The 27,101-nt window shown below is 47.3% G+C and overlaps 2 protein-coding genes across 2 annotated transcripts in view; one reads left to right on the top strand and one right to left on the bottom strand.

Moving 5' to 3' along the window:
• Window positions 1-27,101, top strand: part of CFAP126 (cilia and flagella associated protein 126) — a 44,614-nt gene that overhangs the window by 4,139 nt on the left and 13,374 nt on the right. The gene's annotated exons all lie outside the window — the stretch shown is intronic.
• MPZ (myelin protein zero) lies at window positions 1,137-25,445 on the bottom strand. The gene is made up of 6 exons (XM_084824144.1): window positions 25,379-25,445; window positions 11,988-12,154; window positions 10,146-10,359; window positions 6,540-6,675; window positions 6,257-6,314; window positions 1,137-1,241 (listed from the first exon to the last, which is right to left on the bottom strand). The coding sequence occupies exons 1-6, from the start codon at window positions 25,443-25,445 to the stop codon at window positions 1,137-1,139; spliced, it is 747 nt and encodes a 248-aa protein (XP_084680270.1).

The following is a 27,101-nucleotide window of genomic DNA, read 5'->3' as shown; positions in this document are numbered from 1 at the left end:
TCTCAGAGACACGTATACATATATTTGGTCCTTGGATTAAAAAGAGAAAAAAAAGAAAAATTACACCTGTGCTTGGGTTACCAAGCAGAAGAGGGTTGTCACAGACATTTGAGCAGTAGAAGGTACACTTATCATAGGGTTTGTGTGTCTTTTTCTTGCCAATGTTTAAGACACTGGGATTTTTGAGGGGGATGCTTCAGGGATGGGGCACTAGACTATCTAGTTCTCATGGTATTGTATCAGGCCTAGTGACTGATGGGAATTTGGGCCCCTTGTGGCTCAGGTTGAAGGAGCTTCGTTCCCCTTAAATGGGAGACCAATGTTTCATTACTAGAGGAACTTAAATCACCAGAGAAAAGGTCCTGTCTGTTTCATGTATGTGCTGTCTCAATTTACAGCTTGCACATGGAGGCCTTGGTGTTACTGTGGCCACACGGGGTTACTCAGCGAGTCACTGGCCCCTCAGTAAAAGCTATGGAGAGCAGTGACACAAGGCTGCGGTGTTAACCTTAGCAAAGTGTGGATATAATGGTGTCCCAAGACGTTGACTGGTCTGTTTCTGGACTTGAAAGAGGAAGATGTTCCTAATAATGAGAGGGGGCATAAGTTGGATAGTTGCCTGTGATGATCCTACCTCAGTTTCCCTCCTTCTTTTATGTACACACAAAGTCCTAGGAGTTATTTAACAATGTTAAGCAGTTGTGAACCTACCCTGTGCTTTGCTATACATATACGACGCAAAGATCTCTCCGTCAAGGTTAAGGGCAAAGAGGGACAGACACTGAGCCAGGTTCTTGTCAGCAAAAGTAGGCCAAAAAACCCATCAGCCCCTGACTAGGTGGGCTAATAAAGTACAATGGGTAGTAAACGTGGCAGGAAACAAAGCCACAAAGGGGAAAGTATTCTAGGCCCCTGGAAGTAGAGGACTAGGATCGTTCCCTCCTTTCAAATCACTTTTCCAAATCACTTTTGATGATGTTCATGAGCGCATTTTTGAGGCTGTTCTTGCTGGGGGACTTGACGGCGGGCTTCAGGCCTTCAGCCTCGAGTTGGTCCCTCTTCAGTTCCATCTCGATAGTCATGATGACCTTTTTATCTCCCGCCTTCTTCTGGGTACCTTCCCTGCCTGCTAACCGCTATTTCTTATCCTTGCGGGAGTCACCCAGGCCCCCCTTGGACTTCTTCTCACTCGCCGACTTGGTGAGGCGGCTGTGGTCCAGCATAGCATACAGGACGGGAGGCTAGAGGAGCAGGAAGAAGAACCCCGGAGAGGTTGGCATATGTGGGGAAAAGACAGGAAACTGAAGTCAGTCACAGACAGGAGCCTATATATCTATCGCTATATGCATATTTGCTTCAGCAAAGGAGATCGTTACCTTGTCGTGGTGCCGGAGCTTGAGCACCTCAATGACATCATGAGCTAAACCGTGAAGGGACACCCAAGACGGGAAGGTCATGGCAGAGAGGTCAGACTAAATACAATCCCTGGGGAAGGAAACGGCAACCCACCCCAGTATTCTTGCCAAGAAAACTAAATGGATCAGTACAACCAGAGATATGTCGGTATACCATCGGAAGATGGGACTCCCAGGTCGGAAGATGGTCAAAATGCTACTGGGGAGGAATAGAGGATAAGTTCAACTAGCCCCAGATGTGATGACGCAGCTAGCTCAAAGCCAAAAGGACGGCTAGCAGCTGATGGTGCTGGTGGTGAACGACGAATCCGATGTTCTAAAGATCAACACACCATAGGAACCTGGAATGTAAGATCTATGAGCCAGGGCAAATTGGATGTGGTTATTGGGGAGATGTCAAGATTAAATATAGACATTTTGGGTGTCAGTGAACTGAAATGGACTGGAATGGGCCACTTCACATCAAATGACCACCAGATCTACTACTGTGGACAAGAGGACCACAGAAGAAATGGAGTAGCCTTCATAATTAATAATACAGTGGCTAAAGCAGTGCTTGGATACTGTCCAAAAAATGACAATCATCTCAATTCGAATTCAGGGTAAGCCATTTAACATCACAGTGATCCAAATATACGCCCCAACCACAAATGTTGAAAAAGCAGAAGTAGATCCGTTCTATGAGGATCTGCAGCACCTACTGGATAGTACGCCAAAAAAAGATGTTATTTTCATTACAGGAGACTGGAATGCTAAGGTGGGTAGTCAAACGACACCTGGAATTACAGGCAAGCATGGTCTGGGAGAACAAAATGAAGCGGGACATAGGCTGATAGAATTTTGCCAAGACAACTCACTGTGCATAACAAACACTCTCTTCCAACAACCTAAGAGATGACTTTATACATGGACTTCACCAGACGGTCGACACTAGGGATGTTGGAGAATTTCTCCACGAATCTCCGGGAGGCCGAATGCCAACACATTCAGCCCCCCGAAATTGGTGGAGAAATGGTCCGCCACCCCCCCCCCCACCACCCCAGGATGGGACTTACCTTGCGCGAATGTCCCTGGTGCTGGCGGCTTCCGGTGGCGGTGCGGCGGCGGCCGGTCTTCCGACCAGCTGCCGCCGCCATTTCCCAGTAAAAAAAAAAACACGTGATAGGCTACATAAAGATTTACATAGCCTATCACAGCTAGATTTTCAAAAAACACCGTGACAGGCTACGTAAATCCTTACGTAGCCTATCACGGCTGACTTTGGGGAAAAAAAAAAAAGCGCGTACACAAATGGTGGCACCCATGGGCGCCGCCATTTGCATACACACTTTTTTATTCCCCCCCCCAAAGTCAGCCATGATAGGCTACGTAAGGATTTATGTAGCCTATCACGGCTGACTGCAGGGACACAAACGGCGGCGGCTACAGCCGCCATTTGTGTCCCGGCCGGCCAGGAGGATTCGCGGCTGGAGTGATGGGGCGTCTCCCCCCGGCCAGAATTTCAGCCGGAGGGACGGGGCGCCTCCTCCCCTGCCAGAGTTTTGGTCAGAGGGACGGGGCGCCTCCCCCCCAGCCAGAATTCCGGCAGGGAGGGACGGAGCGCCTCCCCCCCACCGCGAAGCAAGCTGCGGGACCAGGTAAGTGACTTTCGTCCATCCCTAGTCGACACCGAAATCAGATTGACTACATCCTTTGTAGCCAAAGGTGGCGGACATCTATGCAGTCGGTAAAAACAAGACCTAGAGCTGATTGTAGTTCAGATCACGAACTTCTTATTGCACAATTTAGAATCAGACTAAAGAGAATAGGGAAGACCCACAGATCAGTTAGATATGAGCTCACTAATATTCCTTATGAATATGCAGTGGAGGTGAAGAATAGATTTAAGGGACTAGATTTAGTAGATAGGGTCCCGGAAGAACTATGGACAGAGGTTCGCAACATTGTTCAGGAGGCGGCAACAAAAAACGTCCCAAAGAAAAAGAAAACCAAGAAGGCAAGATGGCTGTCTGCTGAGACACTGGAAGCAGCCCAAGAAAGAAGGAAAGCAAAAGGCAACAGTGATAGGGGGAGATATGCCCAATTAAATGCAAAATTCCAGAGGTTAGCCAGAAGAGATAAGGAATTATATAAACAATAATTATCTTATTCCGCAGAAGCGGAATAAGATAATAGAATAAGAAGGACAAGAGACCTCTTCCAGAAAATTAGAAACATCGGAGGTAAATTCCAGGCAAAAATGGGTATGATCAAAAACAAAGATGGCAAGGACCTAACAGAAGCAGAAGAGATCAAGAAAAGGTGGCAAGAATATACGGAAGATCTGTATAGGAAGGATAATAATATCGGGGATAGATTTGACGGTGTGGTCAGTGAGCTAGAGCCAGACGTCCTGAAGAGTGAGGTTGAATGGGCCTTAAGAAGCATTGCTAATAACAAGGCAGCAGGAGATGACGGTATCCCAGCTGAACTGTTTAAAATCTTGCAAGATGATGCTGTCAAGGTGATGCATGCCATATGCCAGCAAATTTGGAAAACACAAGAATGGCCACCAGATTGGAAAAAATCACCTTATATCCCCATACCAAAAAAGGGAAGCACCAAAGAATGTTCAAACTATCGAACAGTGGCACTGATTTCACATGCCAGTAAGGTAATGCTCAAGATCTTGCAAGGTAGACTCCAGCAATTCATGGAACAAGAATTGCCAGATGTACAAGCTGGGTTTAGAAAAGGCAGAGGAACTAGAGACCAAATTGCCAATATCCGCTGGATAATGGAGAAAGCCAGGGAGTTTCAGAAAAACATCTATTTCTGTTTTATTGACTATTCTAAAGCCTTTGACTGTGTGGATCATCACAAATTGTGGCAAGTCCTTGGTGGTATGGGGATACCAAGTCATCTTGTCTGCCTCCTGAGGAATCTGTATAACGACCAAGTAGCAACAGTAAGAACAGACCATGGAACAACGGACTGGTTTAAGATTGGGAAAGGAGTACGGCAGGGTTGTATACTCTCACCCTACCTATTCAACCTGTACGCAGAACACATCATGCGACGTGCTGGGCTTGATGAAGCCAAGGCTGGAGTTAAAATCGCTGGAAGAAACATTAACTATCTCCGAGATGCAGATGATACCACTTTGATGGCTGAAAGCGAGGAGGAGCTGAGGAACCTCATGACGAAGGTGAAAGAAGAAAGTGCAAAAGCTGGGTTGCAGTTAAACCTCAAAAAAACCAAGATTATGGCAACCAGTTTGATTGATAACTGGCAAATAGAGGGAGAAAACGTGGAGGCAGTGACAGACTTTGTCTTTCTAGGTGCAAAGATTACTGCAGATGCTAACTGCAGCCAGGAAATCAGAAGACGTTTACTTCTTGGGAGGACAGCAATGACAAATCTTGATAAAATAGTTAACAGCAGAGACATCACACTGACAACAAAGGTCCGCATAGTTAAAGCAATGGTATTCCCCGTAGTAACCTATGGCTGCGAGAGCTGGACCATAAGGAAGGCTGAGCGAAGGAAGATAGATGCTTTTGAACTGTGGTGCTGGAGGAAAATTCTGAGAACGCCTTGGACTGCAAGAAGATCAAACCAGTCCATCCTCCAGGAAATCAAGCCAGACTGCTCACTTGAGGGAATATTAAAGGCAAAACTGAAATACTTTGGCCACATCATGAGAAGACAGGACACCCTGGAGAAGATGCTGATGCTAGGGAAAGTGGAAGGCAAAAGGAAGAGGGGCCGACCAAGGGATGGATGATATTCTGGAGGTGACGGAATTGACCTTGGGGGAGCTGGGGGTGGCGACAGCCGACAGGAAGCTCTGGCGTGGGCTGGTCCATGAAGTCACGAAGAGTCGGAAGCGACTGACCAAATAAACAACAACATATGCATATTTGGCAAGAGAAATGGTCCTGAAATAGTCCCAGTGTTATATGTGGTAGAGCAGGGCTGGGCAGCTTGTGGTCTCCAGATGTTTTGGCCTACAACTCCAATCAGTCTTAGCTAGCATAACCGATGGTGATGGATCATAGGAAGGAGTTGTGCTCAACCCTGTGGTAGAGTAACACTGGAGCCATGTCAAGGCCAGTCCTAGTCTGAGCAATGGTCATGGCATCTAACCCACTACAGGTCCTGTTGCCCCCAATGATGATCTTTGTCCGGTTTCTATTCAACTCCCAGGAAGAAACATGGTTTGCTGTTGCTAGGCAACAGTGGCATCCTCCCCATCCTCCCCTGATACCCACTCCAGCCTGTGGTGGATGATGGGAGGAGTGGTTTATCCTAGATTTTCAAGCTCCTGTGTGTAATGCCCCATCCTTTGCCCATTTCATCCATCCCTGCAGCTTCTGATTGGCCCCAGATTCTACAGAGTCAACCCCCACCGGGATCCCCATCCCACGTTCCCTTGACCATCTGGCCGATTCTCCTAGAGCTTTTCTACACAAGGCTGTAAATTGGCTGTTAATCAGTTGTATTTATTTTCAGTTTCAACAAGGAGCATTTCCTTTCCTGCTGTTCCACTACATAACCTCTAGGTGGCACTGTGGTATAGCAGAATAGCGCAAACACACAAGAGGAAATTGCCCCTTTTTGCGCTTTCACGGTTAAATGCTGCACTTTCCCCGCTTTAAAAGAATTTGCTGAAAGTGCTGGTTAGACAAAGAAGCAAAACTGGAAGGTCACGACCTTGTCTAAAGAACCTGTAAGCAAGCGTGAGTAGGGAATGATGCACACCTCCTGTAGAAAAGCCCTTAACCCATCCCTACTATATTCTTCCCCATTCTCCCAGCCCCACCCTGAGGCTCACTTCCTGTTCATTCTCTCACACTCACCTGACGGCCTCTTTTTGAAGAATCCTTGCCCAGCCTCAACTTCCCTTTCTCCATTGCACTAAAATGAAATGAAAACAGAAGCGAGTCACTCCCCTTGTGCTTACTTAAACACTCGAAAGGTCCTGAATGTTGGGTACCTTTCTGAGCGAGCAAGCCCTTACTGAGTGTAAGTGTGAGCGTGAGGAAGAAGTGTAAGTAAGTGTGAGGAAGAAGTGTGTGTGTGTGAAGTGCCCAGGGTGATGCTTGCTGCTTCTGCTCTTCCATCACACCCCCAGGGCTTTACCTGAGTCTCCGCTGGAGAGTTGCTTGCCTCCTCAGCCAGCAATACCTAATGAGATAGGCTATCACCAGGACAACAAAGACCACAAGCAGAACGCCTCCAATGATGGCTCCCAACACCACGCCGTACCTGGTAGGGACTAAGGAGAAGAAAATAGAAGGGGGCTGTGTTAAGATGTTTCCTCTCGGATCACAGATAAGAGCACAGATCCCCCTGCATGCAAGCTCAACCTTGCCACCTGGAGGAACGGAAGGAAGCTCCGCAGGCCAGATTCGGAACCTCCATGGGCCAGATGAGGCCTGTGGGCCAGGGGTTCCACATCCCTGGCATTCAGTCTCAAACTGCTCCATCAGCGCTGTGTTTCCTCTACAAGCTTGGCAGAATGAGCTCAGTGCTTCTAGGGGGCTGCCTAGGCTGCAGGCCAGCTTGCCTGACTTCCAAGAGGCAATCGCTGTCCTCGAGGCTGTACAAAAAACACTGGCCTCGGAGGCTACTGCTCCTCAGACCATTCATTCATTCATTCACTCATTTCTGTGCTGCCCAACAGCCAAAGCTCTCTGGGGAGTTCACAACAATTCACAGGATAAAATACAGCATAAACATTTAAATATACAAAATTTAAAAACAATTTATACAGCTAAAAACAATTTCAATAAACTACTAGACCTGTTCAGACAGCTGGCATATATGCCCCATCATCTACCATTAAATGCCTGGGAGTAGAGGAGAGTCTTAACTTGGAGCTGAAAAGATGACAGTGTTGGCACCAGGCAGGCCTCAGTGGAGATATCATTCCACAATCGGGAGGCCACCACTGAGAAGGCCCTCTCCCTTGTTGCCCCCTTCCAAGCCTCCCTTCCCCAGACGAAGGCCTCAGATGTTGATCGTAGTGTCTGGGTAGGTTCAGGCGGGGACAGGTGCTCCATCAGATATTGAGGTCCCAAGCTGTGTAATTGTTTTGTCTTTGGCATAATGACATTTGTCTACGCCGCTCTCTTTTCTCAATTGCTGCCTTGCATCCTGACCCCTGCCAGGGTTTGACAACTCAACAGCCTCTGGCCCCTCTAAACCTTGTCTGCTGCTCTGGAACTCGACCCCCTGCCTCTTTTGGACCACACAACTGCTGCTGACCGACTTGGCCTGACAGCAAGCTCCCCTGATCCGACAGTCTCGATCCAAACCCTTCCTGAGGCCTGAGAAGGCAGAGCCCATCAGCAGCTCACTGTGGGTTCTCATTGGGGTGTCAGTTTCTGTTAACGCCGTTGTTCCTCAATAGAGAAAGATTTTTTTTAAAGATTTTATTGATTTTATGAAACAAAATTAAACAAACCAACAGAAAGAAAATAAAAAGAAACACATTGGATATTAAATCTCTTCATTGACAGAGAGTGGATTTACCTTTCAAACCAAGACATAGATGAAATCCATAGGCTGCTTAGAGTTTTTCTTTATAATTCTTCACCATAACAGATTAAATGTAGTCTCTTTTCCATAGTCTGAGGAAAGGCTTTGACAAATAGTGCAGTGTTTGCCCCTGATTAGTATATAAAATTAAATCCTGCCATATTTTATAAAAGTCAGATGTTTTGCCTTTGCCTTTGGCTAGTTTCAGTTGGTACAATCAATTTTTCTGCCATGACTATTTGCCACAGCTCCATATACCAAGATTTCAGTGTTAGAGGTTCTGCAGTTTTCCGCCTTTTAGTGACAACTTTTCAGGCTGCCATCAGCATGAACACAATTAAATCTTTAGATGTCCCTTTTGCATTTTGTTCTTCCCATATTGTTAATAGGACCAATGCTGATGTAGCATGTATAATTTGATGTGTCTGAGAATATGATGTTCCAAAACTGAGAGAAAACAGGACACGCCCATCACATATAAATATATAAACCTTGCTGAGATATAGATGAGACCATCCCTTTATTTTATTTTAGAGGTGTTGAACCTCAGACCTGCAGGCCAAATCCTGGATGGCCAAATCCTGGAGTTCCAATCTGGCCCTCTGGAAATCTCCCAATGGCCACCCCTTTCCTCCCAATTGTTGATCGTTTAGTGGTTTCCTGGTTTTCCCCTGCATTCTAAAAGGTTGAAATGCTTCTCCTAAGACTTAGTTACGGGCACTAAAAGCTTTAAGCTCAAATATGCAGGGCATTGGGGGTATGTTGACCCTGCCCCTTTTCCCGTTAGCCTCCTTCCCTTTTGCCTTCAGCTCCACCCACTCCTGAAATGCTGCCCCTGAGAACTTCTCAGTGCAGAAAAGGGCAGCTAAAATGATCAAGGGACTGGAGCAACTCCCCTACAAGGAAAGGTTATGACATCTGGGGTTCTTTAGCTTAGAAAACAGGCGAGTAAGGGGAGACATGATAGAGGTGCACAAAATTATGCCTGGTGTGGAGAAAGTGGAGAGGGAGACATTTTCCTCCCTGTCTCGTAAGACTAGAACCCAATGGGGTCATCCCATGAAGCTGATTGGTGGGAGATTCAGGACAGATAAAGGGAAGGACTTCTTCACACAGCGCAGTTAAACGATGGAATCCACTTGCACAAGATGTAGTCAACTTGGATGGCTTTAAAAGGGGACTAGATAAATTCCTGGAGGAGAAGGCTACCAATGGCTCCTAGTCCTGATGGCTATATGCTACCTCCAGTATCAGAGGCAGTCTGCCTATGTACACCAGCTGCTGGGGAACATGGGTGGGAGGATGCTGCTGCACTCATGTCCTGCTTGTGTCCTTCCCATGGGCAGCTGGTCGGCCACTGTGTGAACAGAATGCTGAACGAGATGGACCCTTGGTCTGATCCAAGAGGGCTCTTCTTATGTTCTCCAGAACTGAATTCAGCTGAAAGACATTCGACATCCCTGCTTTATTTCCAGAGCTATTTCAGCTTTCCAGCACAGGAGCGTTCCATATTTGGGACACTTATCCACTAAGGCAGATATGCTGCTTTTTGGCAATGCAGATCTGAATTGTTTTCATGCAATTGTACATGCAGTTGACTTGGTTGCATAGGATGCCACATATCCAGTCACATCTCCTGCCCCCTGATCTGACAATAAGGTTTCCAAATCTGTGGTCTGTTCAGTGCACATATGCACAACCACGACTAGGAGGTTCCTGCACTGGGGGCAGAAAAATCTCAGGCACTCCCAGAATCTTTACACCTGATTGGGATGCTGGAGAAATCTGAGACGGACTAAAATGAGTTTGGATTTCTAAGAATCTGACCTGTGGAATCCACTGCAGACTGGCCTCCTTTGGATGCACAGAACCCATGGACTTTCGGATTTTTAAAAAACTTTCCTAAAATTTACGCAAATTTATTTGTAGGAAACTATGCGCATTTCTGCTAAGACATATGCTATTCTGGAAAATATATATGGGGGAAAGTTTAACGGAATGGGGGACAATACACTAAATGTTACGTACTAACATAAATTACATAAATTGTTGCAAACCCTCTTACGGAATGCTTTGCGTATTTTTCCGCATACTGGAAAAAAATAAATTTGAAGCCAGAACGAACGACACCACACAATCCATGAAACGCACATGGGATGATTTCATAAAATCCAGATGTTATTTCAGCTGGACAGGAAACATTACCATTTTCAAACACGTAGAGCATGACTTGAGAGGACTTCCCCACGATGTCAGGGGGATTCTTAACATCACAGGTAAAGGTGCCGTTGTCTGTGTACTCCAGATCATGGATGACAATGGAGCCATCTTTCCAGCGGGGGTTCCCAATAAATTCAATGCGGTCCTTGAAGACTCCAACATTGTCTATGTAAGCCTGGCCTTTGGCGTAGTGAAATATCTGGGCGGGCAGAATGACAAAAGGAAAGCATGAGCAGAGTGATGGAGAACATGATTGGTATGCAAAAGGCCCCCGATTCAATCTGCAGCTTCTCCAGGTATGGCTGGGAAAACTGGGCAGGATAGACATGGAGTAAATAAATTAAAAATAAAATAAAGTACATGCCTGGCCAGCCCCTAATCATAAAATAATTTTAAAAATGAGAGGAAAGGATGCTGCAGCCACCTGGGTCAGCCCTGGAATGCCCAAGCCAGCCCAGCTAGGCCCTGAGACTCAGGCCTAGCTGCACCACTGTTTTCCAGAAGGATTTCAGCCAGCATTAACTTGGGGTCAGGCAGGGGCGTTGTTAGGACTGGACCCCAAATCTATTTCCCAGAGCCCTGAGTGTCTATTGGTGGTAATTGGAGGGGGAAAAGCAGGATACAAATATAGTTAATTAATGTATATATATGTTTCTCTTGTTTTCCTTGGGGTCAAGCTGGTGAGAGTTTAGAAAGTCTTTCCTCTTCCAGTCTAGAAGGTGGTGGTGGTGGTGGTGGTGGTGGTATTGTTATTGTTGCTACTGCCACCACATTTATGTCCCACCTGTTTTCCTCCAAAGACCCCAAGGAGACGTACATGGTCCCCCTCCCCTCCATTTTATCCTCACAACTTTACACAGGTTCCTATGTACCTGTGAGGTAAATAAGAACATAGGAAGTGGCCTTATACTGAGTTGGACTATTGGTCCATCTAGCCCAGTGCTGTCAACACTGACTGGCAGCAGTGGCTCTCCAGGCTTTCAGGCAGGATTCTTTCCTTGCCCTACCTGGAGATGCTGCTGGGGATTGAATCGGGGACCTTCTGCATGCAAAGCAGGGGCTCTACCACACTGAGCTATGCCGCCTCCCATAGGTTAGGCTGAGATTCAGTGTGTGTTTTTCTCAGTTTAATTGCCATGCAGGGGGCAATTTTCAAGGGGGATTGCAGCTGGGCAAATCACAGAAATCATAGAATCATAGGGTTGGAAGGATCCTACAAGACCATCGAGTCCAACCCCCTGCTCAGTGCAGGAAGCCTGATTCCCAGGCGGTACCCCATCCAAGTACTAACCAGGGCTGACCCTGCTTAGCTTCCGAGATCAGATGAGATCAGGTGCATCCAGCCCTTCAGGGAAAGGTTTAACTCTCCCCCCATGCTTCAAACTCTCCCCCCGCTCCGCCCCCAAATCTTCCCCTACACGGCAAAAAAATACACCTTTTTCCTTTGGGTTGGGTTAACCTGGGTCATGGGGCCAATTAATTGAAGAATGTGTTTTCTTTAAGATGATTTGGACACGAAATTAAGTGGCTGGCTTTGCCTCCTGTTAAATTTAAATACATCCTAGTAATTATTTCTAAATGTGCCTATATAGATATAAATTAGCATGTGCTGATTTTATGCAGCTTTGTGTCCTATGCCCCCCCCCCATACACATACACAGAGAAGCAGAGGGAACCAAGCATGTTTAGGGCTAACGGAAGCAAGGCCTGGAGCGGGTGCACACTGGGTCACACATCCCTAAGGCAGCATACAGGAAAGGTAGTGAAGTTGGGTTCTGTCTTTGGCAAGGGTCAGGGAAGGCATTTGTGCCTCAGAATGGGCCTTACCGAAACAGCGTCTCGGCTGCTCTCAGGCTGAAAGCGCCAAGTAACGGAAATGTCGTCGGAGATCCATTCATTTGACCAAAAGGTGCAGGAAAGGGTCACCTTGGAGCCCACCGTCCCGTGGATTTCGCCAGCCGTGTAAACGTTAATGGCCAAAGCTGGAGTTAGCACTGCAAAGGAGAGGAAATCAGAAGGTGATGATTAGTTCCAGCCCCTGTGGCAGCTCTTGAACCCAGGACCTCAACAATGCAAAGCTGGCCCCGAAAAACACACATGCACACACACCACCTCCCAAGCACAGAATCTAGGAACATGGATGAGTACAATAAATTGTTTTTGGCTGGCTCATATTCTGCCTTTAATAATCATGAATAATTTATTATTAGCATGAAGAATTTGTTTTAGACCTGATTCCCTAATTTATTCGGTTTAAGTAAATTTGCACATTACTTAAAATCTCAAGATTGGTACCTTTTTAGAGGTTAGACTTCATTCCTAAGGGGGTTGTTCTTGCAAATAAGTTAACAGCCAGGCAAGGGTCTGTAATTGGCTTGCATGCATCTGAAGCTAATCCAGTGTGCCCCTTTGATAGAGGCTACTGGGAGCTCCTTGAAAGAGCAGGATATACAGATAATAAATATCTTTTTTTAAAGGAACAACCAAACTATAAAACTGCATTAAAAGCCCAGCAATCGTCGCAGTCGCACAGATTGAAGTGTAAGATTGTTGATACTTCCATTAATAAAAATTATCACTTGTTTCAATATAATTGTTTCAAGATTTAATATTTTCTTTACCTTTGCCTCTTATAGTAACACAGAAAAGCAAGGGTGCCTTTAAGAACAATTTAAGAAGAGCACTGCTGGATTGAAGCAAAGGTCCAATTAGCCCAGTATCCTGTTTCCAACAGTGCTCAGCCAGATTTATTTGTTTGTTTATAAAGACATTTCTTTACCATCTTTCAGCCCTAACACGTGTCCCCCTAAGGTGATTTACAAAACACATAAAATCAGTTTGAATAATAACAGAATTTAAGCAGAACATTAAAACAATGAAGGAGCAGAATTAAAATGTTCAATCACAAGTTAAAAGCCAAGCAGAAATGGAACGTCTTCACTGCCTGCTCAAACGCCATCAGGAATGGTGTTAGCCTTAATTCCTTTTGGAGAGAACCTGGGTGCTGCCACAGAAAAGGCCCTATCTCACTTCCCCACCAGCCAAATCTCTTTTGGAGGTGGGACATACAACAGGGCCTCAAAAGATGATGACAACCTATGGGAGGTGGAGGCCTTTCAGATATCTTGGCCCAAAGCTGAAACAAAGAAAGCTTGGGGTACTCAGGGGTTTTGTGTGGCAGGACCATGAGCTCCATTCAGTTCCAGTACTCAGAACACATTCCTGGGCTCAGAATACTTTAATTCTTGTGTAATCTGGCAATGGGACAGCATCCTTCACTACACCTGAGGGCAGTAGGCTTACTTAGGGGGTGCAGGGCAGGCCATGAGGCACATAATGGGAGGAGAGGGAAATAGCTGGGGTGGGGAGGCTCAGTAGAAACAGCTGGGGACTGCCACCACTGCCCCCCAGGATGTGCCCTGGGAGGCAGTCACCTAGCTCTTAATCTCATCTGCTTTTGTTAGGTCCCTGCCTTCTTTGTCCTTTATCATGCCCGACTTTGCACAAAACGTTCCCTTGAGATCTCCAATTTTCTTGAAGAGATCTCTAGTCTTTCCCATTCTGTTGTTTTCCTCGATTTCTTTGCATTGTTCATTTCAGAAGGCCTTCTTGTCTCTCCTTGCTATTCTCTGGAACTCTGCATTCAGTTGGGTATATCTTCCCCTTTCTCCCTTGCTTTTCGCTTCCCTTCTTTCCTCAGCTACTTGTAAAGCCTCCTCAGACAGCCACTTGGCTTTCTTGCATTTCTTTTTCTTTGGGATGGATTTCGTTGCTGCCTCCTGTACAATGTTACGGACCTCCGTCCATAGTTCCTCAGGCACTCTGTCTATCAGGTCTAATCCCTTAACTCTATTCCTCACCTCCACTGTGTATTCATAAGGGATATGACTGAGGTCATACCTGAACGGTTTAGTGGTTTTCCCTACGTTCTTCAATTTAAGCTGAAATTTTGCAACAAGAAGCTCATGATCTGAGCCACAGTCAGCTCCAGGTCTTGTTTTTACTGACTGTATGGAGCTTCTCCATCTTTGGCTGCAAAGGACATAATCAATCTGATTTCGATATTGACCATCTGGTGATGTCCATGTGTAGAGTCGCCTCTTGCGCTGTTGGAAAAGAGTGTTTGCTGTGATCAGCGTATTCTCTTGGCAAAAGTCTATTAGCCTTTGTCCTGCTTCATTTTGTACACCAAGGCCATGCCTGCCTGTTATCCCGGTGATTTCTTGACTTCCTACTTTGGCATTCCAATCCCCTATGATGAAGAGGACATCTTTTTTTGGTGTTAGTTCTAGAAGGTGTTGTAGGTCTTCATAGAACTGATCAACCTCAGCTTCTTCGGCATCAGTGGTTGGGGCATAGACTTGAATTACTGTGATGTTGAATTGTTTGCCTTGGATTCGTACTGAGATGATTCTATCATTTTTGAGATTGTACCCCAGTACTGCTTTTCCCACCCTTTTATTGACTATGAGTGCAACTCCATTTCTTCTAAGGGATTCTTGCCCACAGTAGTAGATATGATGGTCACCTGAATTAAATTCGCCCATGCTTGTCCATTTTAGTTCGCTGATTCCCAAGATGACGATGTTCAATCTTGCCATCTCATGTTTGACCACCTCCAGCTTACCTTGATTCATTGATCTTACATTCCAGGTTTCTAAACAATATTGTTCTTTACAGCATCGGATTTTCTTTTCACTATAAAGAAGGCTGAGCGCCGAAGAATCGATGCTTTCGAACTGTGGTGCTGGAGAAGACTCTTACGAGTCCCCTGGACTGCAAGGAGGTCAAATCAGTCAATCCTAAAGGAAATCCACCCTGACTGCTCATTGGAAGGACAGATACTGAAGCTGAAGCTCCAATATTTTGGCCACCTAATACGAAGAGAATACTCTCTGGAAAAGACCCTGATGCTGGGAAAGACTGAAGGCAAAAGGAGAAGGGGACGGCAGAGGATGAGATGGCTGGATAGCATCACTGATGCAATGAATATGGACTTGAGCACGCTCCGGGAGAGAGCGGAGGACAGGAAGGCCTGGCGTGCTATGGTCCATGGGGTCACGAAGAGTCAGACACGACAGAACGACTGAACAACAACAACAAAATTAATTGATAGGGCTTTTAACTCTGCTTTTCAGCCAAAACAGGGCTCCCAGCACAGCTTACAAAGATGAATAATAAGGAAGTCCCTGCTTTCAGGCTTGCAATCACAAAGAGCAGATGGAAAAAGAAAAGGGATTGGGAGGGAGGAGGAAAAAAGCAAAACCTCAGGCACCAGTTCTTAGTTTCAAAGTTCTCATAGCTGTTCTTTCTGGCAGGGAAGGGTGAAACAAGCCCCTGCAGCTATTCCTTCTCTGGCTAATATATGGTGCTAAGTTGGTCTCCCCCTTGATATGATGGTCTTCCTAGGAGGCAGCGGGTGCAGCCTTCCAGAGGTCAGTATTTGTTGTTCTCCTCCTCCTCCTCCTCCTCTTCTCATCATCATCCCTAATTATATTTTCTATTATTTTTATTTAGACTGAAGCACAGCTGTGTCTGGTGGGACCGTAAACCCCGCCCCCCACCCCAAAGAAATTAGTTGCCCTGGAGAGATGCCCAGGTATGCTGCAAGCTGAATCTGGCCAAGACTGAGAGAGGCGGCCTTGCAGACCTATGTGGGGTTAATCATTGTCCCAGGGCCCCATGGCATGAGGTGGAGGTGCAGAAAGCTCCTTTGTTCGAGAGGAAGACCCAACTGGGCTCTCTGTCTTGAGAGACTTTTGTTCGGCGCCTCACCCCCTCATCCATCCATCTGCGACGTAGGAGGTTCCCTTCTGCAAAAGCCACCAACACGGCTGAAGGGGCTGCGGAACATTGCTGAGCTACCCAGAAGCCTCTCTGGGGCGACATTTGGAATCACAGTGGGTCATTGTGTGCTACACAATCCCGTCCTTTACTTCCACCCTCGGGGGCAAATTCCGACACGGCGCGCAATTTCCTCGAGCTGGGAGCTTTCACGCCTGCTCTTTTCTCAACCCAGCCTCAAAAGGCGTCGCCCTAAAACGGACCAGCATGACGCGCAACACACCAGACTGAACGCTGGCCTCAAGGCTGCGCATATTGTACGGCTTGACAGGCCCCTGGCTTTTTCTTAACCGAGACCCTGGTGGGCCACTGTACGTGGCCTGGACACGGCTGTGTTTGGCGTGGGAGGTCGTCTCTTGTGCTGGGCTGCCTTAAAATGTCATAGAGAATGGCATGGTGAGGACAGAGACCACGGGGCCATTTCTCAACCATTCTAAATGTGAATGGCATGTGCCCTTATCTGTCCCTATTGACCTAGTATGGTCCCAGTTTCCTGAGACACATCCTGGTAAAAATGCAGCCCTTCTATTACCGCCCGAATCGGGGGCAGCGTGTCCCTTGATAGAAATTGCTGGGAACATGAGGAGGAGGGTGGTATAGTATCGCACTCATGTCCTGCTTGTGGGTTTCCCCACAGGGATCTGTCCGGCTGCTGTGGGAAACAGAGCGTTGAACTAGACAGGCCTTGGGTCTGATGCAGCATGGCCCATTTGCTTTTTGGTGGGGGAAGTTACTTTATTTTTTTTAAAACCCTGTGTACATGTGTGCTAGAGATCTATGTCTTGCAGATCTGTGTTAAATTTCTGAGCGGGCTACAAGATGGCATCTTAACAGAGCTGACTCTAGACATTTTGGTGCCTGAGGTGAAGAACAAGATAGCACCCTTCCCTGTACAGAAGCTGACTGGACTGGCAGTTGCATCTTCCTTGAACACTGGCGAGGGGACAGCATTCTCTACCACACCTGAAGGCAGAGGCTAGCTTAAGGGGTGCAGGGCAGGCCGCTTGGCACACAATTCTCTCTTCCGACACTTTGCTGCCGCCTCCCGGCATTTGCTGCCTGAAGCAACAACCTCACTCTGCCTCATGATAGGGCCGGCCCTGCATCTTGACTATATGTCACATCGATTGTGGAGTGGGGGGAGGGAGGAACAACGGCATAGCTCAGTGGTAGAGCAGACACTTCGTACACAGGCGTCCTCAGGTTCCATCCTGGCATCTCCAGTCAGGTTGTTATAGAAATTTCAGTTGTAGTATGTCTGTTATCCCATGATTTTATAAGCTAGGCTATGTCTGTTTTACCTCAGTGTGAGACTGCCATGCTAAACAAAGACACAGCGTCTTATCAGAGACTCAGGAATGCCAAGAATGTGTTTACTAGAGTACAAGGCTACCTCTCTGCGCATGCCTAGATATGTCAAAGGTGCTGCCTGTCTTCTGTTTCCCTCTCAGCTAGACAAAGAGATTAGTACAGCGCAAGCGTAAGACAGCCCCAAAGGTCTTGCCTATATAAACTTTTGAATCACATCACTTGATTGTAACCTTTGTTGGAGCGTTAGCCCCAAGGGTTGCCTTATTCTGCAGAATAAAATCGTGTTGGACCAGATCTCTGCCTCCTCTTGTTCTTGGTAAACGAATTAGAAGGTCTACCAGGGAAAAAGAACACAATTTTTGTAACAAGGTGGGGGAAGTTACTTTATTTTTTTTTTAAACCCTGTGTACATGTGTGCTAGAGAAGGTCAGAAGGTCAGGTAAGCCCTTGGAGAGCTGGTTCCAGACAGAGCAATGCTGTCAGTGGATGATGGGAGTTGTAGCCCTCCATACATGATCAGATCAGACTTCTGGGAAGAGCAATCTGTCCTTTCCTTGGCAGTCTGCTGGGGGGTTGGGGGAGAGAAAAGGGGTGGCAGAGAGAGAGAGAGAGAGAAGGGGTCCCCTGTCTACAAGTGATCTCCAAGGGAATGTGTGGGCTAGGGCTGATGGGACTTGCAGTCTAACAACACCTGGAGGATGACAAAATACACACACCCCAGGGCTAGCCACTAACTCTCTTATCATCATCATCAGAGCTATCCTCCTCTCTTAACTTGTCTAATCTTTTTTTAAAAGCCACCAAAGCACGCAGGCATCAAGTCTTGCAGCCGTGAGTTCCACAGGTTAGTTTTCTGTTGTGTGGAGCAATAGTTTCTTTTGTCTGTCCTGGACCTGCTGCAAATCGGTTTCTGACAACTACACTTGGCAGCCTCCCAGTGTACGTATGCAAGGAAACCATTCCTGCCCATTTCCTAAGATCATGCTAGAAACAGCTGGCTTTGACACTGCGGAGTGCATTTCGCTGGGCATGGTTCATAGACCTCTGTCTCTTTACAAATAATGAACTAAAACGATGGGGGGGGGGATCATAAATCGGCAAAGCTCAACAACCCGGCAACTACAATTTTGGCATAAACCTGTTTGGATCGCCACGGTCCTTTGTTAATGGGTTTGCTTTAAAATGTGCAATAAATATCACCATAAAACCCGAATCAAATAAAAGCCGTAATTCTGCATTCAGGAATGTATCTGCATCTATATAATGGAAATGATGTACGTGGCATAATGCGTCTTGATCGGCACATTCCAGGTTTTGCGTATGTGACTGCTGCGCTTGGACTACACTCTGAAAGATTAAGGATATTTGCATTGCCTTCCCTGGGGAAGCTTCCCTGCTACCCACGCTGATATCTTTTCAGTATCAGGCAAAGATGGCTTTATATTCCCAGGCATTTTTATGCTTTTAGTGTTCAGAGTGCATATTGTCTCTGAATTTTCCCAGCCTTGGGATGTTCTGGATGACTTTGGACTACACCTCCCATCACCCCCAGCCAGCTGGGGATGAAGGGAGTTGTAGTCCAACACATCTGGAGGGCACCAGGTTGGGGAAGGCTGGTTGGGGCACTGGGATGAGATTTATGGGTGCTGTGGAGCTTTTGCTGCCAATCTTATTTTGAGTTTTATAAGGGTTGGTTTCCCCCATCATTTCTTTTTCCAACAGTGTGTGGGGCTTTTTGTTGTTGTTATATATTTTTCCAAGTCTCAGGGTTCCTTCAAGCCAGCTGATTCTTCCTTGTTGTGTATGGGTGGTGCCATTTTGGCTACAGACGGAACATATTTGGTAGAATGAATTTGCCATTAGCATACAGCAGCCTTCTCTGACCTGGTGCCCTCCAGATGTGTTGGACTACAAGCCCCAGCATCCCCCAGCCAGCCATGGTTGGTGAAGGCTGGGATACAGGACTGTTGTTTTTAGATTTTGTTGTTCTTTGTATCATTTGCTACCCAGGGAACCCTAGGGGTTCAAGATGCACAGGATATTAACCTATTAAAGAAATCAGTGAGGAAATAAATAAATAAAATGATGCATTCACTTGGGTTATGGGTATTACAGTTCTCAGGGTATTTCCTTATGACTTAGCTGAAATTTACAGACATTATCGAAAGCACCCTGATTATTACTAGGGGGCAGAAATCTGCAAATGGGCCACGTGTACATCTCTCCCGCAGCACAGGGGATGTGAAGTGTGCCCCCAAATGGTAATGACACTTCTGTACTAGCAAGAGAGGTGACAACCAGTACACCAGTGGGCCAAAACACTGTATAATTCGCAATGTCTGGAAAAGGGAGACATGGGTCTTTCTGCAGTAAACATGAAGGGTAGCCTTAAAATGGTAAAAGGATTTCCGCATCAGCTACACGTCTGAGATTCGGCACACGCACAGTCCAAGAAACTCTCTCTCTCCTGCGAAATGGTCCATATGAGCATCATACACCATCTCTGTGGTGGCACACTACGTTTGGAATACCCTCCCTAAATAAAAAATAACCCTAAAGTGGTTACAGTACTACCAGACCACCAACCCCCAAAGCCCCTGAAACTGCATAGCCCAAGGTGCAACCAATTAATAGAAAAGTAAGCAAATGTGAGACCTTAACATCTAATGGTCAGTGTTCAGGACATGGGTATTTCCCTTATAAAGAAGGTCAGCATTAGGGCCTCTTCTTTTTGCTCACTACCGGCTGCACAGCAGTGCTTATCATGGAGTTAAACTGTTGGCCCAGGTAGCTCAGTATTTTGTGTTCTGACCGGCGGCAGCTCTCTGATGTCTTTCCCAAACCCTACTATACCAAAGACACCAGAGATTGAATCTGGCCAGCATTTATCCAGGCTCCAGTAACCTCCAGACTAGTCTACTACAAGGGGTTGAGCGTGGGGCTGCCTTTGAAGATTATTCAGAAATTTCAGCTGGTCCAGAATACCATTTCTAGGGCCTAGACAAAGGGTAGACTGTAGGTGGATCTAGATCTAGTGGTAGATCTCCGGGTGAATTGCTGCAGTTCAGAAAGGATTTCTTGCTGATCTACTGCAATATTTAACTTTAGCAGCAACAAAATGGCTTTCCCCAACTCCAGCCTAAATTATACTGCTCAAATGAAGAAAGCTTGGCGTGGATTTTTGTGTAGAGGGACCATGAGCTCTGTTCAGTTCTGGTACTCAAACCAAATTTTTGGGCTCAGAATTCTTTTATTCAATGTCTTCTGCACCAGTTGGAGTTCTAGCCCCAAACCAAGTAGTTCCTGCAAGACATCCTGCAATGTCAATCTGCTGCTCACCCCTGGTCTAGACCATTGGCAGGGAACGTGTGGGTGGAACCCAACCTACCAATCCTTAAACGTCTTCACTGGATATCGTTCCAGTTTTCAGCAGAATTCGAACTGCTGGTTTTAACTCTTTAAGGCAGGCTCCATAGCTTGGTGGGAGACCCCTTGCTTTGCAGGCGGAAGGACCCTGGTTTGAGACAACACTGTGCTAGGTGGACCAGTGGGCTGACTCATTATAAGGCTGCTTACTAGGTTTCTATTTAAATTCATGAGGACTAGAATCTTATTTGATGTTTAGATGAAGGCCTGGAGCTCAGTGGGTAGATCGCTTGCTTTGCATGCAGAAGGTCCCTGGCTTGATTCCTGGCATCTCTAGGTAAGGCAGGAAAAACTCCTGCCTGAAACCCCGGAGAGCCGCTGCTACCCATCAGTGTAGACAATACCAGGCTAGATGGACCAAGGGTTTGACTCAGCATAAGGCAGCTTCCTAGTTTCCTCAAGCCCTACATGGCTTGGGACTGAGGACAGAGTGCTGAGATCTTCTTCAGAGGCCATCCTACGGGTGTTGTCTAGGGTGGCCATTTAAGCATTGCCCAAAAAAGAGGACAGATGCATGTGCTCATTTATACGCCGAGCTGCATATTTAGAAAGAAAGACAAATTTAAACAGAAGCCCAGTACATCTCAGTGGAGTGGGGGAGATCGACCAAATAGCCTGTGCGCCTGCTGCTCGCACTGCTGTCCAGATGGTAACTGTGGCCGGACAACTTCAGGGTCCCCGCTGTTCCCCCTTCTTAGCATTCGTTTGCTTTCAACCGGACTTGGACCAGACAGCCCTTCAAATAGAGGACAGTCCAGTGCAAAACAGGACACACGGCCACCCTAGAAAGGCAGGCAGTGACTAAGGAAAGAGCACCCTACTTGCGGAATGCTCTCCATAAAGTGCATCATGGAGAAGAAAGCTATCAATGGGGCTGTTCTCACAACACGCTAACCCTGCCGTTGAGTGTGGGTTGTTGTTGAACTGGGGGTTAACGTGTTGTCTGAACCCAGGACATTTTCCACAGGGTGGCTTGATAGACACCCTGAACAATCCAACAACAAACATGGGTTCTCAAGGTGGCTTGTTTGAGAAAAATAAGCCACACTGCAGGGTTAACAAGGCACTCTGCGGAAAATGTTCTGGGTTCAGACAACATGCCAACCAATGGTTCAACAACAACCCACACTCAACCACTGAGTGTGGGTTAGCGTGGGGTGCAAACCCAGTCCTGATGGCTGCATGCTACCTCCAGTATCCGAGGCAATATGCCTGTGTACACCAGTTGCTGGGGAACATGGGCGGGAGGGTGCTGTTGCACTCATGTCCTGCTTGTGGGTTTCCCCTGGGAAGCTGGGTGGCCGCTGTGTGAACAGAATGCTGAACTAAATGGACCCTTGGCCTTATCCAGCAGGGCTCTTCTTATGTTCTTATCACATCTATCGCCTTTTGGGTGTCAGCTTGCCATGTAGGATGCCTTCTAGGCTGCCATCCTCTCTGCTCGCTTTCTTAGGAGTAGGCCTCATCAAACTCTGCAGGGCATACTCCTAGGCTGGCGCTGCGCATCTTTCCCCTGGCATCTCCAGTGAAAAGGATCGGGTAGCGAGTTATGGGAGAGACCTTTCTCTGCTGATGACCCTGGCAGACACCAGCTGCCAGTGAAGGGCAACAATACTGGGCAAGATGGACATATAGTCTGATGTGAGGGGCTGTGATTCAGTGGTAGAGCACTTGCTTTGCATGCAGAAGGTCCCAGGTTCGATCCCCAGCTTCTCCAGGTAGGGCTTGGAAAGAACCCTGCCTGAAACCCTGCAGAGCCACTGCCAGTCAGTGTCAACAGTACTGGGCTAGATGGACCAAGGGTCTGACTTGGTATAAGGCTGCTTCCTAAGTTCCCATTTAAATCAGCGCTATATTAAGAGCCATGAGGACTAGGATCTTACTTTATTTTTAGGAGAAGGGCTGTAACGCAATAGCAGAGCACCTGCATAACATGCAGGTCTCAGGTTCGATCCCCAGCAGCTCCAGGTATAGCTGGGAGAGACTCCAGTTCAAAATCCTGGAGAGCTGCTGCCAGCCAGCATTGGCAATACTGAGCTAGGTGGACACAGTCTGATGTGAGGGGCTGTGGCTCAGTGGCAGAGAAGCTGCTTTGTGTGCAGAAGGTCCCAGGTTCGATCCTGAGGATCTCCAGGTAGAGCTGGAAAAATTCCTGCCTGAAATCCTGGAGAGCCGCTGCTGCCAGTCAGCGTCGACAATACCGGGCTAGATGGACCAGTATAAGGCAGCTTCCTGTGTTTCTGTGATCTGAACTAGCTGTCTGTGTTCCTTTTAGTGTTAATTGTGGCTGATTCCCCACCACTTTTCCGTCGCCTCCTCCCCCTTTTTTAAAACGAGTCCCCTGCTGCTTTTAGATTGCACTGCCTCGTGTGTTGCTGTTATTGTATGTTTAAAAATTATTATCTCAGAACTGCACTGGGAGTCCAAAAGGCAGGATGTTACATTTTAATAAGCCCTCTAGGTCAACCTGGCAGCCTCCAGGCGTGTTAGATTACGGATCCTATCATCCCAAGCCCCAGGTTTACTCAGGCAGCAAAAGAAGGAGGCAATATGGACCGCCATCCACCCTGGACTGGAGAAACGAAAGCAGGGCTTTTTATTATCATAATACATTAAACCTGTCAGGTTCCAGCCATTTAGAATCTGGAAAATGACAATTCTTTTCTAATAGCTCTTGCTTTGCCTTCCCCATCCTCTTAAATCTATTCTCCAAAAGAGAGCGGGAGCAAATCCCCAAACAACATACATTTTATTAAATGTATTTCTTCTTCTAACACAGTCCTCGGTTGAGTTGGAAGCAATTTAAGTTACGCCTGGAACCATGACGGGGTTGGGTTGCTTTTGCTTTTTAAAAATACATTATTTGGGTAATTTTTGTCTCTGTGTCAAGTCCCTCTGCCATGAGTTTTATGTCCTTCTGCTTTTGTTTCATGTGTGTGTGCAATTCCCATTTTTTTCAAGTGAAGTTCCTTATGATCTGGTTATAATTCTGTATATTGAAAATGTCAATAAATATAACGTTTTAATAATAATGATGATAATAATAATAGGTTAGATCCAGGTTTAGCCATGCTTAGAGTAGACCCACTGAAACCAATGGGACTTAAATTAGCCATGACTAACTTGTTCCATTGATTTCAATGGGTGTGCTCTAAACATAAGTCAGTCTGGATCCAACCCAATAATAATAGACTTCATAAGGACTTCCTTTCCCCAACCTGGTGCCCTACACACTACAGCTCCAGCATTCCTGTTCATTGGCCATGCTGCCTGGGGCTGATGGGAGCTGAAGTCCAAAACATCTTGGAGGGCACAAGGTTGCCTACCCCTGCATTACACCAGTCCCTGCCCTCCTCTCAGACCTATCTGTATTACGCCAATCCCCACCCTCCTCTCAGACCTATCTGCATACCTAGCAACCGGCACAACTCAAACTAAGGAAAGGTTCAGAGATGAATGTGGGAAGAGGAGAGCATTAACCAGCATTGCTTTCCTGCTATGGGCGGGCTGTGGGGAAACAAGCCACTCTGAGCTTTGGGAAAGCAGTCTTCCAATGCTTAAAATAAAAATAAATCAAGGTCACTTTACAGGGGGTTTAGGCTTTGAAGCAGAAATAGTTAAGAATCACACCCACTGCTAATAACCAGCTGCAGGATTGCCCACTCTCTGCCCAAATGCCAGACTATTTGGATCAGCCCCTCAACCTGACCCAGATTAAGCTGTGTTACAGGCCACCACGGGCTACAAGCTGGAACAAACAAGGGACACCAGGCCAGAATGACCCCACCCCACCCCCGCAAGAAACTGACGGGCAGTAGTTCTGGATTATAGAAAGGAAGCACTTCTTCGCTCAAATGCATACTGCACCAGTGGAACTCTGTGCCACATGGCGATGGCCACCTGTTCAGATAGCGTTAGCAACAACAACAACAACAAAGGATTAGACACGCTCATACAGAGTAGAGAACATGTATCATGATTTCTTCTTTTTTAAAAAGATCCCCCTTGTAAAGAACCAGAATCCAGACGCTGGGGACAATCAACACGAACAGCGCTAAACACAGGCACAAAATTTAAGAACTGGACCATCAGCAATGAGAGCAAATGGGTGAACCCTCCGCAGTCAGAGGACGTCTGCCTCTGAGTGACATTGCAGCAAACGTCCTATCGCTTAGAGCTGTTCTACAGCCAGTCTGTCTCAGGAGGTGGTGGGCTCTCTGCTGGAGGTATTTAAACAGAGGCTGGGTAGCCAGCGGTTTCAGGCGTACTGCAGATTCCTGTGTTTGGAGGGGCGGTAGGTCAGTGGTAGGGCTCCTGCTCTGCATGCAGAAGGTCCTAGGTTCAATTCCCAGCTTCTCCAGGTAGGGCTAGAAACGAATCCTGCCTGAAACCCTGGACAGCCGCTGCTGCCAATCAGTGTCAACAATACAGGGCTAGATGGACCAAGAGGCTGACTCAGACTCAGTATACGGCTGCTTCCTAAGTTCCTATTTAAATCAGCGCTATATTCAGAACCATGAGGACTGGACTCTTACTTCCTACGTTCCTATTCCTGCCTCAAGCAAGGGGAGGTTGGACTACATGACCTCTGAGTACATTCCAACTCTTAAAATGCTACCACAGAGAAGCCGACTTACCCATCGTTGATACCAGCACTGTGAGCAGAAAGGGTCTCTCCTTCCCTGTGCTGCCCGGAGACCCCATGGCTTTTGTTTTGGGGGGGTTACTGTACAATTCCGAGCCACATGGAAGGGAAGACTCTGCAGCAGGGACGGCGATCTCTTTCCGAAGAGTGCCTCGGAGGGTGGCACCCTTGGTTTAAGAACCTGGCCGGTCTCAGAAGGATGCCGTCGTTGCAGAAACCCAGAGCCAATGGGAGCCTGGCATTCGGTTTCGTGGGGGGCCTTTGGAGCCAAGAAGGGGGAGAGAAAAACCCCAAAGCAGAGAACAAAAGTGAAAGGGGGGCATTTATGTTTTCTGGTAGCGAAAGGCGAGGAAACACGCTCCGGTGGCATAGCTGGGCAAACAGCAGCCATTGTCAAGCCGCATTCTCGGCTGAAGGGTGTGGGCGCGGTCACGGCCTCGAGAAAGAATGCAAACTGGTCCAAGGAAGAGCCAGCATCCCAGCCATAAGAGGCAGAGGGACTTGAACAAAAGGCCTGCATCCTTTGGTCCTGTTGCAATGGTGCAGCTAGGTAATTTTAGACCCTGGACTTCATGGTCTCATGGGGCGGGGGAGCTTTAAACGCCCATGTGTATGACTTCACTTGTGAAGCGCACAACTGGTGCCAGCTCCAGATTTTGGAGGGCCCCTGGGCGAGACCCCTCCACAGGCCCCCTCCCTCGGGGAGTCTGTCTTCTCACTGCCATGGTCACCAGCCGTTCTTGCTCCTCAGCCTCTTTCGCAACACTGCTCCCGCTTGCTTGCTCGACAAGCAGAGAGCCAGAGAGCAAGGAGGCCGGGGCAACTATTCCTCCTCCTTCTCACCACCGCCTTTCTCTGGGCTGGAGGGAGAGGCAGGGGAACGAGCAGGTTGCAATGGCGAAGAGGAGGAGCAACTCCAGGGGGTTCCTACCAGTGGCCCCTGCTGGAGTGTGGGCCCTTGGCATGTGCCCACCCTTGGCACTGATCCTGTATACCCAATTCTGTGCAATCACGGTTGGCAGCAGCCCAGAGCCGTTTCTACAGGCAAGACAGCCGAGGGTCTAAATATATATATGCCCGGCCTTGCTTGATGTCAGCCCTAATCCCTGAGGTATCCAAGTCCAGACCTACCTTATTTATGTATTTATTAATAATATTTGTATACCAGTTCTCATTTGAAACAAATACCAGTGCAGTTTACAAAATAATAAAAACAAAAACAGAACAAACCAAAAAGACCACACAACAAGCGCAAAATAATATCTTGAGGTTGGTAGAAAACTAGCTCATAGCTGGGCAAAACCCAAAGCAAGTAGATACATTTTCAATCAACGCTTCAAACACGCCAGCTTTGAGGCGTGATCTACCTCAGAGGGGAGATCTTTCTACAGGGCAGGGGCCACTGCAGAGAAGGCCCGTCTCCGTGCCATCACCAAACAGAAATCTGTAGGCCATGGCATGGGCAGCAGAGTTTAGTGTTTTACAGGTCAAGAAACAGAACTCAGGCCAGGCATAGACATGCGGAAGCTCTGGTCTCAGCAGAGCCCCCAGCACCCTGGCACAGCCCAGTGCTGAAACCTGTCCTGCGCCCCCGCCCCCATTTTTTAAAATGTCCAGTTGTGGTGGGAAGCACCAAGTGGCTGGGAGCCGCCATTTTAATTGCCCACAATGCCCCAGAGTGCTGCTACCTTAAAGGGGGATTCTGGGGAATCAAA

Source organism: Heloderma suspectum, chromosome 17 (genome assembly GCF_057233095.1).
Source record: "Heloderma suspectum isolate Gila_16-S chromosome 17, 16-S_ref, whole genome shotgun sequence".
Lineage (NCBI taxonomy): Eukaryota > Metazoa > Chordata > Lepidosauria > Squamata > Helodermatidae > Heloderma > Heloderma suspectum.
Note: the sequence above shows the minus strand (reverse complement) of the source record. Positions and strands in the feature narration are given on the sequence as shown.

Bases quoted from the DNA above. Each gene is read 5' to 3' on its own strand.
- MPZ (XM_084824144.1), bottom strand. From the start codon at position 25,445: ATGGGGTCTCCGGGCAGCACAGGGAAGGAGAGACCCTTTCTGCTCACA. The intron at 6,315-6,539 runs GTAAAGCCCTGG...ATTTCATTTTAG, and splicing joins ACTCTCCAGCGGAGACTCAG to TGCAATGGAGAAAGGGAAGT. The intron at 1,242-6,256 runs GTGAGTGTGAGA...CTGCTCCTCTAG, and splicing joins CTTCAAAAAGAGGCCGTCAG to CCTCCCGTCCTGTATGCTAT.